The following is a 20,962-nucleotide window of genomic DNA, read 5'->3' on the forward strand; positions in this document are numbered from 1 at the left end:
TGCCCATGGTGGCTGGGGGGTGGGGGTGATAGGGGACATGGGTGGCAGCCTGGTGGGGGCTGCCTATGGTGGCTGGGGGGGGTGGGTGGGAGACATGAGTGGGGGCCTGGTGGGGGCTGCCCTGCACTGCTGGGGGGTGGGGGTGGTGGGAGACATGAGTGGGGGCCTGGTGGACGGTGCCCCTGGATGCTGGGGGGTGGGGGTGCAGGGGGACATGAGTGGGGGCCTGGTGGAGGGTGTCCCTGCACTGCTGAGGGGTGGGGGTGGTGGGAGACATGAGTTGGACTTGAGTGGGGGCCTGGTGGAGGGTGCCCCTGGATGCTGGGGGGTGGGGGTGCAGGGGGACATGAGTGGGGGCCTGGTGGGGGCTGCCCATGGTGGCTGGGGGGGGTGGGTGGTAGACATGAGTGGGGGCCTGTTGGGGGCTGCCCATGGTGGCTGGGGGGTGGGGGTGCGTGGGAGACATGAGTGGGGGCCTGGTGGTGGCTGCCCATGGTGGCTGGGGGGTGGGGGTGGGTGGGAGACATGAGTGGGGGCCTGGTGGGGGCTGCCAATGGTGGCTGGGGGGTGGGGGTGGTGGGAGACATGGGTGGGGGCCTGGTGGAGGGTGCCCCACACTGCTGGGGGTTGGGGGTGGTGGGAGACATGAGTGGGGGCCTGGTGGAGGCTGCCCCTGGATGCTGGGGGGTGCTGGGGGATGCTGGATCTACGTACCCAGCCAAATCGCATGTGGAAATTCCCGCGCACGTACCCGGCCAAATCGCGTGTGCAACTTCCCGCGCACCCTTGAAATCCACGTACCCTGCCAAATCGCGTTTGGGACTTCCCGCGCACCCCTGAGATCCACGTACCCAGCCAAATCGCGTGTGGAAATTCCCGCGCACGTATCCGGCCAAATCACGTGTGGAACTTCCCGCGCACCCCTGAAATCCACGTACCCTGCCAAATCGCGGGTGAGACTTCCCGCGCACCCCTGAGATCCACGTACCCAGCCAAGTCGCGTGTGGAAATTCCCGCGCACGTACACGGACACATCGCGTGTGGAACTTCCCGCGCACCCCTGCAATCCACGTACCCTGCCAAATCGCATGTGAGACTTCCCGCGCACCCCTGAGATCCACGTACCCAGCCAAGTCGCGTGTGGAAATTTCCGCGCACGTACCCGGCCAAATCGCGTGTGGAACTTCCCGCGCACCCCTGAAATCCACATACCCTGCCAAATCGCGTGTGAAAGTTCCCGCGCACCCCGCAATACACGCACACGTTATTTTTCAGTCCGTGTCCGTGGGTGTCCGTGTTTGTGGGTACCCCTTTGAACGTCATTTGTCCTGGAGGGCCACAGTTTAGGACATTCATCATAGCTGTATATAGGTGCTATTTGTTGGCGCACCTTTTGGCGCACATTTATTACAGGCGCAGAGACGCTACCGCCTGCTTTCTTGTGGCGGTCGTGTTTGTGCCTGTGTGCTGGTTTGACTTTTTTTGCCCTATTCGATTCCATGAATACGTGTTGTAGGCGAGCATGTGGGCGTTCCGCGCACTTGCACCCTGTACTTCCCCCATGACGCCCACATTTTGGCAAGTTGTTCCCCGTTCCGAGTTTTACGCCCTGTGTTCCACCTACTTTTGTTGTGTGCGCCGCACTATGTGCGATTTTCGCTGTGGCCTGACGCACGCCTTTAGATGGCCTGTGCGCACTTGCACTGCGATTTTCGTTATTCCACTGCGAATCGCACGTTTTTGGCCACTTGCGCCGCGCTAATTATTCCATGAATCGGCCTGTCGATGTTCCATAACAATTCTTGGCCAGAAATGGTCAGAGTAAAGCTTATCTCATTATGTACAGATTTCTTCAAGAATGATTTTCTTCTTACTGCTAAACGGTGACATTCGATAAGGTGATGCTTCTTCATAGTTTCCACATTATTACAAAAATGGCGCAATCTGGACTCTCGCGGAGTATTACTTCAAGCACCTAAAATCTCATTTGTTAAAAATAAATTCATTTTGAATCGCATACAATTATTGCTAAAAACCCTTGGAGGGTGTTGTCAAAGATAACAAGAGAAGTCATTGCATTTCCTTTAACCAGCAATATAATAGACATTGTCAGACTTTAAGGCCAAACATTAAGGTAAAATGTTTGGTAACCTAAGTTAGTGAACTCTTTCACTCATACATTCCTCATTATACCCGAAATCCACTGCAACCCCCTCACCCACAAACCGAAAAATGAAACCGTCTCAAAACAATAAACAGGCCTTTCTGCAGATGAGCAGGGGTGGGGTGACAAAGGCTTAAATGCAAAAGTCAGACTGGGTGGGCAGCATGTCTCATCTGAAACCATTCTCTTAAACTACCTAATTGTGTACATTATATACATGGCGCCACGTTGTAAAATGGCTTCACTTTACACCCTGCACCATTAGACATAGGCCAGTGTTCGTTTCAGTCCAGAAATCTTCTTGTGCTATCAGTCTTCCTCCTATAACTGCTAAACCGGTGCACACACAATACCCCACGGCTCCACCAGCAGCCATGCAGGCCAGAGGGATCCTCGCGTGCTGCCAACACACTTTTGTTGTAAGCTGGAAACGAACTCCCCGCTCCGCCAAAATCGTTAAAGTAAAGGCTTGAAGAATAACTAAAGATTATAATGAAGCCACTTTTTCTGGCCAGGTTTCGAGCTGCTGCCCACTTGAACATCTCCTGTTCCATGAAGTAACTTCTGCTATTCTTCATCTTTTCTATTTAATTCTGCTTGCACTTCACCCAGCGCCTCTTGACCCTCATCAGGACTTGTCATGTTCAGGCCACAAATAGCGAACAGTGCTGTGGATGAATCGCGCGTGCGTAATTATAGTTGCATAACCAAACAAACTGGAGAAACAAGTCATCGCGCCTAACGAAAGCATGGCACCAGCCAAAACTACCAAACGTCTATCGTGGCTGCAATAAAAAAAGGTCTTATCCCCAAGTTAGTGGCCTTTGAAGCATCCTCGATGTAATGATGTACTGTGGCAACTCGGGGCCCTGCGGGGGTGGCTGGGGTTTGTGCGGATGGGGGTGGAGGGGCCTGCTGCGCCTTATTTCGGCGTCCCATGGCTTCCTCCTGCTGGATGGCTCACGCCGACAAGAGCAGCCGGGGCACATGGGTAATGATGACAGCTATGCACTCTATCAATCCGGGGAAGAAGTCGGCTGCAGGACAGAATAGGGCGGCTCGGTATCCTGCAGGAAGCGTGTGTGGGGGGCTCTGCAGTCCCTCCATGGTATCGGTCATGCCCACACCACGTTAAATACCGATCCTTCCGCAACTTCACCAGCACCCGAAGGCAGACAAATGTGGCATCACAGATGAAGAATTGTGCTAATGTAGTACAGGGCATGCGACACTGTGATTGGCATAGGATGGCTATGTAAGGCTGCACCTCACTTCTGTTGATGGTACAATACAAATTGTCAGGATGGATAGCTCAATGAGGTAAAGACTCTGCTGTGACATGGGTCCGGCATGCACATCACAGTTCAAAACCCAGCAAGCCTGTCTCGGCTCTTCATCCTTCTGATGTTGAGACAATTGGTGCCATTAAATTGGGTAATAACAATAGACATTGTTACAGCACTTAGAAGCATTAGGAACCAGCATGAAGCACTACGTACATAAAATCCTAATGTTCTTATAATGTGATCCCTGACATTAAATAGGGAACCGAGGTTGCTCTTGGCTTATGATTGCAGCAAATGGACACGTGAGGCTGTGTCTTACATTTGAGGACTATACCAGACATGGATCTACATTAAAACAACAAAACTTTTACTGCGATTCCCATAATGTCAAAAAGGATTTTTCAAATTTTAAGACATTTCTTCGAAGAAAATACGTGGGGAGTCCCCCCGCAGCCCTCCAACACATCCCCACCATAGTTAAAACTCCAACCCAACCCCACCCCCATCTATAATTTCGATGAAAGAAGTGTGTTGTAATGTGATTATCAGTAATGGGTTTGATGTTTTGGGGTAATAACCCAGACATTAGTCCACATTACATTGAATTTGAAAATTTGCGTGGCAGCACCTGAACATGTGAAAATATGGAGCCTCATTACAATATTGGCAGTCCAGAAACAAGGGTGCCCGATCCTGCCAGGCACAGCGGCCACGCTAGGCAGAGCCATCACGAAAGCACCGACACCATTACCAACGGTGCCGGTGCTTCTGTAAACCCATTCCCGTGGGACTCCATGGGAATGGGGAACAACATTTTCCGGCACCAAGCTTGCCGGTCCGACGTGACTTGTAATGTCCCGGTGCCGGTGCAATGTCATGAGTCCGGCGGGAACCTGCCGGTAGCACCAGCAGGGTTATTACTGGACTCGTAATGAGGCCCATGGTTTGTTTACTAGGCATATGAAGCATTTGCCAACATTAGGTGGCACAGCTGGGGAATATGATACTGGACCTGCATGCAACAGTAGCATAAAGGCACGTGATTCATTGACTACAGCATGCATTATCCTTTCAGCATATTATGGTAACCTTGGCGCCACACCAGGGATGCGAAAAACAGAGTGCCATTAGATTACATTGCTGGGGTGTTTGAGGCTGCACTTGCATACAATGGCTGCACCAGGCCATGTGAGACATTGCATGTGGTGACTATACCATACATATTTATTTTTTTTAATTTTTGTAGAGCACCACATGGCCATGGGCCTCAGAGCGCTCAAAGGACATAACAAGACAAGACAACAAAAAGCTTATAATAAGCATATAATGCATAGATTGCCATTAGCCGAGCTTTCGGAAGCTTGTGACAACCCATTAACCATATTAGGGTCGCACTGAGGCTGCAGCTTAAATGTGGCTACCATACCAGGGATGTGGAGCACTGAGTGGCATTGGATGCTATTGCTGGGGCATTTGAGACTGTTCTTGCATACAGTGGCTGCACCAGGCCATGCGTGATCACGCATATGGTGACTATACCAAGCATCTGATGCATTAACTGGCCTTATGTGCAATATCCCTGGAGCTTGTGATGATCCAGTTGGCATAATATGGTAGCTCTGGCACACGTGAGATTGCAACTTTCATCTGGTTACCAAACCAGGGATGTGGAGCACTGAGTGAGTGGCATTAGATGACATGTAATGGAAATGTGCCGCTGCCTTAAGCATACTATTACTCTATCTTCTGTTAGATGTTCCAAGTAACATAAGATGGCGGCAACTGATCATATGGGGATATTTTGGCACAAGATGGCAGCACGCATGGACTAAGTTGGTTCCGCTGGGTGTACCCCTGTCCTTTCATGAACCCACCCAAGCCATAGCAAGGCAGCGCCCTCGTTAAAATATGGTTGGTAACTAAAATCGTCTTGAGTCTAATTCAGTAGCTATTATTGTATTCATCGTCCGCTTAACTACGTGGCTTTTACAACTGCACCATCACTTTCGGGTGTTTGACCAAAGAACTCCGTGCGATGTCATCAAGGAAATGGAAACGTGACATCACTTCCTGTGATGTCCCTTCCGCTGCCCCAGGCATTTTGACGAATTGACGTCCATAAAAGCTGTTCATTTATATTTCTTGGCTTTTTCTTCCTTGTGTTTCCTTGACGAATCTTTTGCATGTCTTGTATTTTGCTTAAACAAAGAAAGCAGAACTTTGCCAGTCAAATTAGGCTATGCATTCACCAGCCTTGCGTTCACCATGGCCTTGCATTTCAACTGCCCTGGCTAGAAATGGCTGCCCGTGGACCTGTTGGTGGCAGAGATGGCTGCTGCTGCTTAGCACCACCGTGCCCTGTGGTGCGGCTCCCCCTTCTCAGATCGGAAGGAAGCAACTGCAGACAGCCGTGCAGTCTTTGTAAAGGTGATCCGCTTGGTAGCCACCAGGAGACCTGCGCCCGCTTCCTCTCCTTCAATGACAGCCAGGAATGAGGCGCGCAGCGTTAGCTTGTGCGTACGCAGTAACCCTAACCCTCCGCGGGCCGTGTCACACGCTGGGCAGCACTCCTGGTTGCTAAGGGGGCCGACGGAGCCTTTGTGGGAAGAGCAGCCATGGAGCAGAGATGCTGCTTCGTGTCAGCTTACCCTCCGCCGTCATCCCTGTATCTGTTTTCAGTGACAATACCGACGGGCATCTCTACTGACCTCCCATTCACGGCCTCGGAGCGATCAGCGATCTGCGGGCAGAGCCGGGCACCCGAGGGCAGTCTGAAGACTGTCCAGCTTCCCTGGGGCATGCCTGAGCTAGGGTCAGCATTTCTGTGTCTCTAGCTGTGCCTTCTGCCTGCCCGCTAGGCCCACCCAAGGCATCAACGAGAACCTGAAGCAGGGGTGTGCCATCCCACGTCATTAGCAGCCCACGAGCAGAGGTCAGCCACTTACCTCACCATTGTCAGGCAGTATTAGGGGTTAGGCCCTTAATACATCATCTGTTGGCCAAGAGCGAGGTGAGACCCTTACTGCTACAAGCAAGCAACTGGCGGACGTGAGACCCTTTCTCTATCAGCGATAGGCCACGAGCAGAGGTAAGACCCTTCCTAAATAGGAAAGAGCCCAAATATAGTGGCAAGCCACTGCCTACATCACTGATATGGCCACGGTAGGTGGTGAGACCCTTTCTATATCAGTAACAGGTGACAAGTGCAAGTGAGACCCTTTCTATGTCAGTGATAGTTCAATGAGCGCAGGTGAGATCCTTCCAAAATCATCAACAGCCCACGATTAGTGGTAAGCCACTTCCTACATCATCGGCAGGTCACCAGTGGCAGTGGGAACTGACCCACACTGCCAGCAACCAGGGAGCAGAGGGTCCAAGAACATCAATAGTAGCCCAAGAGCAGAGGCAAGGACTTCCCGAATCAGAGGATGCAACCAGAGGCTACCACAGTTCAAAAGTGTAGAACTACACGAGCAGAAGTCAAGAAGTAGAGGTGAGCATCTTTCCATATCAATAGCAGCCGGAGAGGGGAGGTGACAATCCTACCAAGTCAACTGCAGTGTAAGGCTGAAGGTAAGGACCTACGTGCATCAACAACAAGCAAACTTCCAAGATGAAGGTCTTAGGATATCAGCGGTAGCCCAAGCGTTGAGCTGAGCACTTTCCCTTAACAACAGCAGCCAGAGAGTGGAGGAGACAATCCTACCAAGTCAAGTGCACGGTAAGGGGGTAGGTAAGGACATACCTGCAGTGACAACAAGCAAACATACGAGATGAAGGTTTTAGGATATCAGTGGTAGCCTAAGAGTCGAGCTGTCCCTTAACGACAGCAGCCCGAGACTGGAGGTGACAATCCTCCCAAGTCAAGCGCATGGTAAGGGTGTAGGTAAGGACCTACCTGCAGTGACAACAAGCAAACATACGAGATGAAGGTTTTAGGATATCAGTGGTAGCCTAAGAGTCGAGCTGTCCCTTAACGACAGCAGCCCGAGACTGGAGGTGACACTCCTCCCAAGTGAAGCGCAGAGTAAGGGTGAAGGTAAGGACCTACCTTCATCGACAACAAACAAACCTAGGAGATGAGGGTCTTGGGACATCAGTGGTAGCTACACTGTCTATCTGAGCACCGTCCCACATTGACAGCAGCCTCAGAGCACCCGTGGGGACCTTCCCACATCACCCAGAGCCCAGGAGCAGAGAGAAGGCTTTCGAACATTGGCAGCCCCACATCACTCACAGTCCTGTGGTCTAACTGCCTGAGGCAGCTGCGCATTACTTCAAGGAAGAGCGAAGCCGGTGAGAGGAAGACTTCACATTACTCCAGGATGAGCGAAGCCGGTGAGAGGAAGACTTCACATTACTCCAGGATGAGCGAAGCCAGTGAGAGGAAGACTTCACATTACTCCAGGATGAGCGAAGCCGGTGAGAGGAAGACTTCACATTACTCCAGGATGAGCGAAGCCAGTGAGAGGAAGACTTCACATTACTCCAGGATGAGCGAAGCCGGTGAGAGGAAGACTTCACATTACTCCAGGATGAGCGAATCAAGCGAGAGGAAGACTCCAATGATTGCTGCCCGCGAAACAGGTACTTATAAGCTATACATACAGAGTTCATATGCTGCAACAAACGGGCTGTAATGTATTTGCTCATGAACATTGTTTCCATAGTATACATATACGTTCTTCACAGTTACGAATGCCCCCCCCCCACAACATGTAACTAATAAAAATGGAAAGCATGCAGAATAATGAGAACATTTTAGTGTATGATTGTTTCACACCTAGTACTTATGAGAGTGCACATGGGCCAGCATGCTGACAGACCCTCCCACCATTTTACCATCCCCCACATCTATCCACCATTGTGACTTTGTAATTAAACCCCACTTTGTGACCAGACCGGTTTGACTCTTGTAGGATAGAAGATTAACATGTGCCATCTGGAAGAACAGGTTCCCCCCCTCCCCCACCCCCACCCCTTGCTGGTCTGAAAAGGCTGAGGCAGGGAAAAGAATGGGACGTACCGGCCACTCTACTCCTTAGATTGAAAGCCTCAGGGGTAGGCAAGGAAATTAGGCTGGACTGAACCAAGTCTGACTCTCTGAGAATGCATTCTGTTCTCTCAGCCCTGCCCTTGTATCTAAGAGAGGAAAAACAGCCTGAAAGCCCACGTGTGTGAATTTAGGATCACACCCTCACGTTTGCTCTCAGTCTATATGCTCCTCACACCAGACACCATGGTACACACCATGGTAATGTCAGTCTATGGATTGAGGCACCTGCTGCTATGCTACCTGCAGAGTCCACTCTCACACCAGAGGTCCATGGTAATATCCGTCTATGGATTGAGGCACCTGTCGCTATGTTATCTGTAGAGTTCACTCTCACACGAGAGGTGGCTGCTAATATCAGTCTATGGAGAGAGGCATCGGCGCTCTGTTACCTGCAGAGTTCACTCTGACACCAGAGGTCCCTGGTAATGTTGGTCTGTGGATTGACGTACCTGTCGCTATGTTACCTGTAGAGTTCACCCTCACACCTGAGGTTCCTGGTAATACCAGTCTATGAATTGAGGCACCGGCCACTCTGTTACCTGCAGAGTTGACTCTCATACCAGAGGTCCCTGGTAATGTCGGTCTGTGGATTGAGGCACCAGTCACTATGATACCTGTAGAGTTTACTCTCACACCTGAGGTCCCTGGTAATATTAGTCTATGGATTGAGGCACCTGTCGCTATGTTACATGTAGAGTTCCCTCTCACACCAGAGGTCCCTTGTAATATTAGTCTATGGATTGAGGCACCTGTCGGTATGTTACCTGCAGAGTTCACTCTCACACCAGAGTTCCCTGGTAACATCAGTGTATGGATTGAGGCAGCAGTCACTATGATACCTGCAGATTTCACTCTCACACCTGAGGTCCATGGTAATATTAGTTTATGGATTGAGGCACCTGTCGCTATTTTACCTGTAGAGTTCACTCTCACACCAGAGGTCCCTGGTAATATTAGTCTATGGATTAAGGCACCTGTCACTATGTTACCTGTAGAGTTTACTCGCACACCAGAGGTCCCTGGTAATATTAGTCTATGGATTGAGGCGACGGTCGCTATATTACTTGTAGAGTTCACTCTCACACCAGAGGTCCATGGTAATATTAGTCTATGGATTGAGGCACCTGTCGCTATGTTAACTGTAGAGTTCACTCTCACACCAGAGGTCCCTGGTAATATTAGTCTATGGATTGAGGCACCTGTCGCTGTGTTACCTGTAGAGTTCACTCGCACACCAGAGCTCCCTTTTAATATCAGTCTGTGGATTGAGGCACTGGTCACTCTATTACCTGAAGAGTTCACTCTTACACTGGAGGTCCCTGCTAATGTCGGTCTGTGGATTGATACAGGGTTTCCTGTGTGACCTTCATTGTCCCCATAAAACCATTTGTCCCTGCTAATGTCGGTCTGTGGATTGTGGCACCTGTCGGTATGTTACCTGCAGAGTTCACTCTCACAGCAAAGGTCCCTGGTAATATCAGTGTATGGATTGAGGCATCAGTCGCTATGATACCTGCAAAGTTCACACTCACACCTGAGGTCCCTGGTAATATTAGTCTATGGATTGAGGCACCTGTCACTATGTTACCTGTAGAGTTCCCTCTCACACCAGAGGTCCCTTGTAATATTAGTCTATGGATTGAGGAACCTGTCGCTATATTACCTGTAGAGTTCACTCTCACAGCAGAGTTCCCTGGTAATATCTGTGTATGGATTGAGGCAGCAGTCGCTATGATACCTGTAGAGTTCCCTCTCACACCAGAGGTCCCTGGTAATATTAGTCAATGGATTGAGGCACATGTCGCTGTGTTACCTGTAGAGTTCACTCGCACTCCAGAGGTCCCTGGTCTGTCGCTGTGTTACCTGTAGAGTTCACTCGCACACCAGAGGTCCCTTTTAATATCAGTCTATGGATTGAGGCACCTGTCGCTGTGTTACCTGTAGAGTTCACTCTCACACCGGTGGTCCCTTTTAATATCAATCTATGGATTGAGGCACTGGTCGCTCTGTTACCTGAAGAGTTCAATCTTACACCGGAGGTCCCTGCTAATGTCGGTCTGTGGATTGATACAGGGTTTCCTGTGTGACCTTCATTGTCCCCATGAAACCATTTGTCCCTGCTAATGTCGGTCTGTGGATTGTGGCACCTGTCGGTATGTTACCTGCAGAGTTCACTCTCACAGCAAAGGTCCCTGGTAATATCAGTGTATGGATTGAGGCACCAGTCGCTATGATACCTGCAGAGTTCACACTCACACCTGAGGTCCCTGGTAATATTAGTCTATGGATTGAGGCACCTGTCGCTATGTTACCTGTAGAGTTCCCTCTCACACCAGAGGTCCCTTGTAATATTAGTCTATGGATTGAGGAACCTGTCGCTATATTACCTTTAGAGTTCACTCTCACAGCAGAGTTCCCTGGTAATATCTGTGTATGGATTGAGGCAGCAGTCGCTATGATACCTGTAGAGTCCCCTCTCACACCAGAGGTCCCTGGTAATATTAGTCAATGGATTGAGGCACATGTCGCTGTGTTACCTGTAGAGTTCACTCGCACTCCAGAGGTCCCTGGTCTGTCGCTGTGTTACCTGTAGAGTTCACTCGCACACCAGAGGTCCCTTTTAATATCAGTCTATGGATTGAGGCACCTGTCGCTGTGTTACCTGTAGAGTTCACTCTCACACCGGTGGTCCCTTTTAATATCAATCTATGGATTGAGGCATTGGTCGCTCTGTTACCTGAAGAGTTCAATCTTACACCGGAGGTCCCTGCTAATGTCGGTCTGTGGATTGATACAGGGTTTCCTGTGTGACCTTCCTTGTCCCCATGAAACCATTTGTCCCTGGTAATGTCCGTCCGTGGATTGTGGCAGATGACCTTTGAATGTATCATCTGTAACACCCATGAAAGTAAGGCTACTCTACACAGAGGAATAGAACTGTTCACCCTTTTTTATGAATATAAACCAAAAAAACTACCGAAAAGAAGCAAAACTCCCTAAAAAGTGAACAAAATACATAGACCCCATGTTATTGTGTATCCTGCACAGCACCTCTGACCCTCTCACATTTGAGGGGTCATTTCGAGTTGAATAGACTTTTTTGCAGAAATACTGCCAGCTGTAAATGTCACCTCTGCCTGTGGTAGTTCTGCAAGTCCACCCTATTCAGGCGCTTATGTTCTATTATGCCTTTACGTCATTCATTCACGTTACGCTCATATTCAATCATTTGTATGGTGTAGAGGAGGGTCAGAATACAACTTGCAATTTTGCTGTCTCCCTTTCTCTCTGCCATACAAATGGCCCAGCATATGCTCCGGCATGGATTTTCATGCTGGCGATCCCTATGGGGTCTGTCAGCTTTATGCACCAGCATAAAGCAGGAATGCCCCATAAGGATCCATTTTGCACGCTGCCTGCCATGCTTACATGGCAGGCAGCATGTACAATTACAATGAAACCCTCTCTGACATGCTGCTGCAGTGTTCACAATTGAAATTAAACCCTCCCTTAGTGAGCGCCTCTTGGCATGCTCGCATGGCAAGCAGCACTCAGAATGCAAGCCAGGCAGCATTTGCTCACTTTGCACAGCGTTGTGCAAAAGTGGAGGTAAGAAAGCGGCGTGCACAGTCTTTCAAGGTTGGTAACCTCTCCATATTGCCACTCTCAACTCCCGCTCAGCTGTCAAACACTCCTTTAACATCTGCCGCCTGCTGGAAGAACTTGATCCCGATGTCCTTGGTCTCACCGAGACATGGTTCACGGCCAGCTCTGTCACACGCTTTGACACTCTCCTTCCTGATGGCTACAAGATCCTCTGCGCGCCCAGGTCCAACCGTTTCGGAGGGGGTGTAGCCTTGATCTTCCCTGAGTCGATTCCTGCCTCTGTCATTCCTATGCGGGCCTACTCCTCTTTCAAATGCCTTGTCTGCAGGCACTCTTTCTCCTGGCCACTCTCTTACCATGGCTTCTATCGATTGGCCAAACAAAAAAAGAGTTAGAGATAAGGCTTCTATCTAGCTAGGGCACAATGATAAACCAAACGGAATCAAATATAAAAAGCCACAAACAATGTGACCTGTTGCAATTGTAGTAGAATTCAGACTAAAAATATACCATATGATTTTATGATAGATTCAATTTTTATTAGCAAGTACAGTTTTTAATACAAAAGTATCCTAACTCAACATATAATCACCGCATTTTCGTATAAAACAACCAATCTGTTTGTAACCCAGAGCACAATTATTGCTTCCACACCCTCTCCTTTTTCTCATCTGCAGACCTCCTCTCATATTTACCACACACATACCATACTTTCAAACGCAATAATAAAAATACAATAAAATGAACATCTTTCAGACAAAATGTGAATAAGATTCATGTAATGCAACTCCTGGTATGACTCTGACCTTGTCACCCTTAAACGGAAGTGCAGGGTGACTGAGAGTAAATGGCTAGCTTCTTGAGCATCCTCTGACAAACTGGCCTGCCGCCCGCTCCAAAGGCAATACGGGCTCTCTGTACGCACTAAGAAGACAGGCCACATCCAAGCCCACGTCTCTGCAGCATCTAACAACTCGGCCTAACTCTTTAAAAGCTGCAAGGAGCTGGACAATCCTGCTGCAGTCTCTACCTCTCCTGTCCCCTCCCAGGCCCTCTGCATGGCCCTGGCTTCTCATTTCAGCTCTCCTGTTCGCCCTCTCATCCTCTCCCCTCTCTACTCTCTCCTCTACCTCTGGCCCCCCTGTAGCTACTTCTACTTCTTTCTCTTCCTTTCCTCTCTTTGTGGGATGTATTTACCCATGCATCCGAGCCCTACCTCAAAACTGTGCAGTACTGACATGGAAAACATCATGATGGCCAGAGCTTCCCAGAAAATGCACAGGGAAATGCATGAAGAATAGGCTGCCACTCATTTTTGCCGATGTTATGGGCACAGAAGGACGCTGCCTAAAACCACCATTGGACTACCCACACAGTAGTCTGAAACCATTGGGAGTGGCAATGCTGATTGCCAAAAGCAAACCCATAACTGTTGGGAATTCATTTTCTTAAATCCCAAAAAGGGGTGCAGTACCAGTACTCACCACTATCCAAAAGCCGGCGTTTTAAAACCACCAGATTTTGTAGAAAACTGAATAAATGAACCCAAAGCAAGCCAAAGAAAGACTTACTGAGAGGTGGATCCAATGTAAAGTTATATTCTGAAGTGACTTGAAGGTTTATAGCAAGACTGGCTGAGCTGTGGATTTCAGCAGTTTAAGTAAATTTGGACTGAAAGACACTACAAATCTAAATGTTTAAATTGACTGAGTGACCTATTTCTGAGTGTCACATAGGTTGCAATTGTTTAAATGTCATAGTTTTGAACTTAGAATCAGCATTCTAGCTGCATATGTAAAAATGTTTAGTTTTATTTGAATGCAGAAAACTGGGGAACAGAAATGACATGTAGCTAAAAACTGGCTTAAAGAGATTCCAATTTTGCCTGGCAACTACCCCCCATCAGGAGTGAAACTTGAGTCACAGCTGTGTTCCCAGGCCTATCTGCCTTTTGCTGGCCACATTAAGGATATGCCATCTCTCTGATAATTGAATTAAGGGGAGCCCCCACAGAATACAGGAGCTCTGAACAAAGCCCTGTCCTGACTCAGGCAAATGTTTTATTGGCGGGAGTCGTAAATGGAGCTTCCTCTTGGCAGAAGCTGGGAGGGGCAGGGTCTCTGAGCTTGGCAGAAACTGGAAAGACTGGTTTCTGTACCATGTGACATGAAAAGACACACCTCTATAGCCAGAATATGGTTTTAGAAAAAGATGAATAACTCATAGAGCGGACTTGTGAAAATTATTTAAATGACACCATAATTCTTGTGATTTTTCTGCCCACATTTTAAGAGGTTTTTAGAACCGGTGGCATGTTCAGGGGGGTTTTAGCGGAAAAGAGGATATTACTCAAAATGTGTGCATGTGAAAAATCTGACACTTCATCAACTAATGTCCATACTCCTTGCGCACATGTGTGTAAATCTGGAGAAAAATCTGATGTTGCAAAACCACTAAAAAGGTGCAAATATTGCCATTTCTGAATGCAAGCCCCCAGGAAGAGCAAAGTTTGAACAGGGTATACCTCCTGTAATGCATGATGGGTGCATATGCTTTTAAAACAATATGGACCTCTGCAAATATGGTTTTTTTTATCAAATATAGATTGTGTGCAATTTGACAGGGGAGGATCCTCTGACCCATAAAACCTACAGCATCACTCTGACTCACAGTTCCTTCCCCAATCAAGTGAGAAACGGAAATTGGGCCAATGGCAAGTGGAGAGGGGTAGGGGCTAGTGATGCTGCACACACACCCACATTCAAAACACATAAAAGCAGAGAGACAGGACAGATAGGGACCTTCAAATCCATTTGCAGCTGGAAGCTCTGCCGGGAAAATCCATACTTTACCTCCATCAACCTTCAGAGACCCAGACCAGACCAGCAGAGTAGAGCTGACCTGTTAGCAGAGGCAGAGCAGAGCTGACCCAGATCACTGTGAAGTGCAGAGACCAGAGTCCAGTCTAAAACCTGACCAGATCCATGGCGAGGCCCATTTCACTCAAGAATATAGTGTGAGTACCTAGAAAACTGTGCAGAACCAATCTCTTAGTTAAAATAATATAATTCAATCTATTTTAATCTAAGTAGAACTGTCTCCTAACTGTCACCTGTCATTTGCAAAGCTGTCACCTGTCACTTTCTAGTTGCAAGCTGCACTTGTCTTTTTGAACTTTAAAATTTCAAATCTGAAAAACGACCTTTATTTAATCGCTCATATCTCCGTGACCGTTTGTGCTAGAGACTTGCAGTAACTTTCCTCTGAAAGCTTAGAATCGTGGCTTTCCTACAAACCTAGAACTCCTAGCATTCCTACCCCCTATAGTTTTGCCGCAATCGCGTAAAACGCATGCGCGAATTTTGCCGCGATTTGCAAATTTCTCCACGTGTGAAAACAGCAGTTTGCTTGCCTTCCATTTGCCAGAAATTCGTTTAACCTGCTAATTATCCCTGAATCATTGCTAGTGTGAGCCTGGACTAATATTAACTAGATACCACTCACCCTGAACCTCTAGAGGGAATTAAAAGCATTTTAACATATTTTCACTCCATTGCCAGCACATATCAAAGCATTTTGCCTGTGTTTTCAACTTCTGTAGTGTAAGTTGCTGGGTGAACTGAATTACATTTGAATTGCATTTCTGAGAATTGTGTGCCTTCCTTCCATTTCCTTGCATTGCATAAAAGGGGGGGTGAATTGTCCAAGAAAGTGATTACATTGTCTTTTGCTGAAATCCTATCAAGTTATTTTCTGTACTGCATTTCATTCCACCTGCATCCATTTGAAACCATAAAAGTATTGTTGCTATCTTATCCATTTCATGTCAACTCCTTAGTGATTATAAAGAAGTGTGCTAGTGCCAGATTCTCCTTGTTAATCTTTATCATATCAGATTAAGTGTGATATTCAATTATTAATTTATTATAAAGTGTGATATATATACCTATTGTTGAAACTATCAATTAAACCTTTTAACTTGCAAAACAGAACTACTTCTTGGCTCAGTGGGGTCAGGAGGATTCCAAGAGAGGGGTGTTATATAGGGGTAGTCATCCAGAACGCATGAACTGGACATAAAGTTATATCAATAAGGGTTTTCATTCAGTATTATAGACTAGGCGTTGACTTAGCTGTAGTGTTGAATTGAATCCTCTTACAAATTGGGGGCTCGTGCCGGACGTTTGGATTAGATCTATCACTTGTGCAGATTAATACAGCGTGCCAGCTGACCAGATACACATATCCGGTCGGAGCACACGCTGTGTTACGCTGTAAAGCACTTCTCAAAGGAACGCTCTAAGAAAAAGGTCTGTTTTGCAAAAATAAAATACAAACTTCTGTAAGTCAGGACAGAGACCAATCTCTAGAATGCCGACCTTAGTAGACATGAAAATAGCCAGAGAGCACCTCTTACATAAGCTATTTGTGAGAGGTGAATGGACCGAACAGGGCCAGGAGGCGTGGTTGCAGGCAATCACACAACAGGTCACTGAAACAGGGTCAGATATATATAGAGATCAGGGTCCCTTACATGTGGCCCTGAGTGAACTATATATGTCCTCTAAGGCCAAGGATGAGCACAACAAGATTGCCAGGGTAGCGGCATATTTATATTTACATATGGGAGCCATGCAGGACAGATGTGCTGAAGGCCAAGATTTGGCGAGTAGGCAACTGCTGGCATTACAGAAGGCCCAATCTGATCTGGACTCTTCTGAGCAGAGGCTGCAGAGGAGCCAGGAGTCAGAAAATGAGAGTAGACAGCACATCATTAAAATAAAGAAGGACATGGATATACTGCAACAGGAAAAGGCTGACCAGGATACTAGATTTCTGGCCCTGCAGAAGGAGCACCGAGACAGTTTGGACTCCTTACTGCAGAGGCAGAAAAAGCTGGAGCAACAATTAGACTTTAACAGGGCATGCACGGAGCAGGTAGCCACCCTGCAAAGTCAACTAGATAGAGTGAAGGTAGAGAGCAACAAGCTGATTTCGAAAGACCTGGATACCCAGGCAGAGTTTGATGAAGAACGCCAGAAAGCTGGTGCCTTTCAAAGGCAGAGGGACGACCTGGCGGCACAAATGCAGGCTCTTAGTCAGGAAAGAGACGCCTTAGGCCAGGAAGTCTGCCATTTAAAAAGAAAAATGGAAGAAAATCACCTGGCCCACCAGGGACTGGGTGACCTCCAAAAAGAACACCAGAACTTGTTAGAGCACACCAGGAGGGTGGAGGATGCTCTAGCAAGAAAGGAGCAGGCCAATAGGGACACAGCCCAGGAGGTAACCCTCCTGCAGCAAAGACTGGCCCAGTTCTCCAGGACCAACCAGGAAGCACAGAGGGAAAATGAGGCCCTCTGTCAACACAATGATAGGCTCCAACAACAGGTAGCGATGCAGGAGAGACTGATAGAGTCTAGTAAGGCCTTAACTGAGGAACTGAAGGCACAAATGCAGGCTCTTGCATTGCAACAGGGAGCAGGGGCGGATAGAGATGAGGTTTGCAGGGAAATGGAAACTCCGGAGCATAACCTCAGGAGCCCTAGTACTAGAGGCCCTCATACCTCTCAGTCCCTGGACTCTGCCACCCCCATGTCCCCTGGCGCACATGAGCACAGGGCCACAGGGATGGCAGATTACTATCCAGCCAGAAGCATGGGGCTCATAGGCCAGTACCACCCAGGAATGGAGGGGCGGGCATCCGGGTATGGGCACCCAAGCACAGTGCAATTTAGTGGGGAACCCCAGGAGAGTAGGCCCATTAAGGGCATCCTGAAAACCTCTGCCCAGTTAGGTCAGTGGGGGGGGTACCCATCAAATCCTGGCAGCAAGGAGGAATATGAAGACTCCTCTGAACTGCGCAGGACACAGGAGACCAGGTCCCCACATTCTGCCAGCCATTCCCAGGCTCGCAGAATCCGGGAAAACCTGGAAGAGCAGACAGGAACCTCTGGGAGCAGTGCCTCTGAGTCAGAGGATGAATGGACAAGGGTTACCCGAACCAAAAAGGCCAATAAGGCAAAAAGGGCCTTGCTTAAGGACCCCTTAAAGCAGATTAAGGCGATCAGGAGCGTCATCACGCCTTACCATAAGAACGCTAAGTATTCTGTTTGGGAGCACTTAGAGTTGTTTGAGCAAATGATGGAGACTTTCCATTTGAAGGACAGCCAAAGCTGTATTCAATATGTAAAGTGGGCCTTCTCCCCGGAATACTCCAGTTTCTTTGCGGGGCTGGAGGACCAAAATCATTTAAGATGGTCCACCTATAAGGCGGCCATCTTGAAACATTTTTCCATTCATAGAAATCCTCAAGAGGCTCGCAAGGCAGCCTACAATTTACAATGTGGGGAGGATCAGGCCCCACAAGAATTTGTGCAGGAGTTAAAGCGTGCTTTTGCGCAGACCACCAGAAGGGTGCGCACAGACAGTAGAGAATTCATTAATACATTTTTTCATGCCTTGCCCAAATACATAATGACCCAGCTCGTGAGGGATTTTCACGAGAAAAGATCTTTAGACTGGGTCATTGAACAGGCTACCCGGATCTATGAGGTGCAGAAACCGGTAGATAGCAAAAGTAATGCCCAGAAAAACCCCAAAGCCAACAGCACCCCTGCTGCTGCCAAGGTGGCAGAGGTAAAGGTCACCCCCGTTTTGGATTTGGAGATGGGGGGGCCTAAAAACCTACCTGCACCTAATAATGCTAGGCCCAGAAGGTCCTCGGGCCAGTCACAGACAGGGAGCCAGGGAGGCAGCCCCACAAATGGGGTCCCTCGCTCTCCTGATTATGTAAGTCCCCGTTACAAGGGAAATCGACCCATCCTGGGTTATGTGTGGACTCCTCCAGCCCAAGGGGAGGGATCCAGCCAAGCACCTAACCCAGGGAACTTCCCTCCCAACTTCCCACAGGAGGGCAGAAATTCTCCAAATCCTGGGCAGAACTTTTTCCCCAGGTATCCACCCAATTTCCAACCCCAAAATCATCCATCCTTCTTTCCCCAATTCCCTGAGCCCAGACAACCTAATCCGGGAGAGGGGAGGCCAAGGGTGGAGGGGTACCCAAATCTTCCCAACCAGGGGTACTACCAAAGAAGGGATAGCTACCCTTCCCGGGATCAGCCCAGGGGAGAAAACAGGGCCCCGTATCAGCCTGAGCGGGTTTCCCAGTTAGAGCGCCAGGTTCAAAACATGGCGCGGGATCTGGGTCAAATACTGAGGGCACAGCAGAACCCTCAGATGAGCATGCTGGCACAGAATGCCCCAAACTCTGGACCTGGTGCCCCAGAACAATGACGGGGGCAGCACCCCGATAACTCACCGGTTCCCAGGGAGGAGGCACAAAGGGAAGGGGGGTGTAAAGCCTTGGAGGAAGCTTCCTTCCTCACTTGTAAACAGCCCCGGGAAACCCAGGAACCGGAAATAAAATCTCTTGCCCCTGAAAGTCTGCCTCCTAAGGAGCAGAGGGGGGGGGTAGGAGAAACAAAAGACCCAAACAGACACAGTTTAAGGAGGAGGCACAGATCTTCCAATTTGAGGGAGAGGGATCCTCAGAGGATCCTGGGAAAAGGATCTTCTCCTTCAGAGAGGGGGGAACTCCTCCCAAAGAAAAATGGGTCCCTAGGGATGCAAATCCAGACTGGGGAGATGTGGAGACTGAGCTACCGCCGCCCACCATCTCATCCCAGAACCAACAACAAGAAAATCCCCTGGTTCAAACCCATCCTGGTGACTGCCTCCAAAAAGGGGGGGGCGGCCCAGAACCGGAGCCAGGGGAACCCACAATGGCTCTGATCTCCAGTTGCCAACTTTTTCTTTCAAATTCCCAAGGCTCTCCTCAGAATTCCGCCCAAATCTCTTCGCTAGCGATGTCCAAAACCAGAAAGTTAGCCCACCAGTTGTCCAAAAATGTGCATTATCTGTGCCCCCTTGAGGAGAAGGAGGGAAGATACTATGCCCCGGTACAAGTACAGGGGCAGGGTACAATTTTGGCACTGGTGGACACTGGATCTCAAGCCACCCTTCTGTCCAGAAGGGCCTTTGATGAACTGAATGCAGGAAGGGGAGAGAATTACCAAATTCCTCTCACCTCTCTTCCTGGACAACTGCAGAACTTTGACGGGAAGGAAATTCCCGTTGAGGGGACTGCAGACTTGGACATTAAGATCGGGCGACACAAGGTGAAACACCCGGTCATAGTAGTGACTCCAGAGGGCACCCCTTGTTTACTGGGCAATGACCTCCTGAGGAGGTTGTCACCCCTAATAGATTGCGTAAACAAGGTCCTCTGGACCCAGACTAGCCGACCAATAAAATTAAAACAGAGTGTCAACCATGTTAGTTTAAACGGCACCTGCCACATGGTTGAACAAAAATCTGACCAAGTAGAATTTCACTTCTAGAACAACCAGATTCCAGACGTGACAGTAATAGCAGTAGGACAACAGACTGGTGATGGGGGGTCCTCTCTATTTCTGAAAATCAACCTTCCTTCCAGTCTAAAGTGGTACTCCACGCTGGAAGGAAACACTCTGAGATTCTATACTAATCCACAATCAGAAACTCCCACTCCTATAGTCCAGAAAGATGTGAAATCAGCTCAGAGCCTGGCTGATATTCAGCAAATTGGAGAGCAGTTGTTCATCCCTGTTCAGATAAATGATGGGAAGGACTCTGTTCTCGCTCGAGTGTGTGTGAACAACGGTAAGAGCTTCATCAGCGAAGCCATGTTCCGCCAACTCCCAAAAGATCCAGCCATTCCCACATTCAAACTGATAGACAAATGGGAAATGGACTTGGAAGCACCTAATTCCAAACATCTCCTGCCAAGCAGGTGTATGCTCAAAATCTCCA

The 20,962-nt window shown here is 48.6% G+C and overlaps 1 protein-coding gene and 1 pseudogene across 1 annotated transcript in view; one reads left to right on the top strand and one right to left on the bottom strand.

The window, feature by feature from the left end:
* Positions 1-2,405: 2,405 nt before the first annotated feature.
* On the bottom strand, positions 2,406-6,250 carry LOC138480752 (putative divalent cation/proton antiporter TMEM165 pseudogene; annotated as a pseudogene).
* Positions 5,924-20,962, top strand: part of CIMAP1D (CIMAP1 family member D) — a 101,215-nt gene continuing 86,176 nt past the window's right edge. The window contains exon 1 of the mRNA XM_069648002.1: positions 5,924-8,037. Within this exon, the coding sequence (XP_069504103.1) occupies positions 7,776-8,037 (262 nt within the window). The 5' untranslated portion in view covers positions 5,924-7,775. The remainder of the gene's footprint in view (positions 8,038-20,962) is intronic.

This window comes from Ambystoma mexicanum, chromosome 1p (assembly GCF_040938575.1).
Source record: "Ambystoma mexicanum isolate Mex_15411 chromosome 1p, UKY_AmexF1_1, whole genome shotgun sequence".
NCBI classification, from domain to species: Eukaryota; Metazoa; Chordata; class Amphibia; order Caudata; family Ambystomatidae; genus Ambystoma; species Ambystoma mexicanum.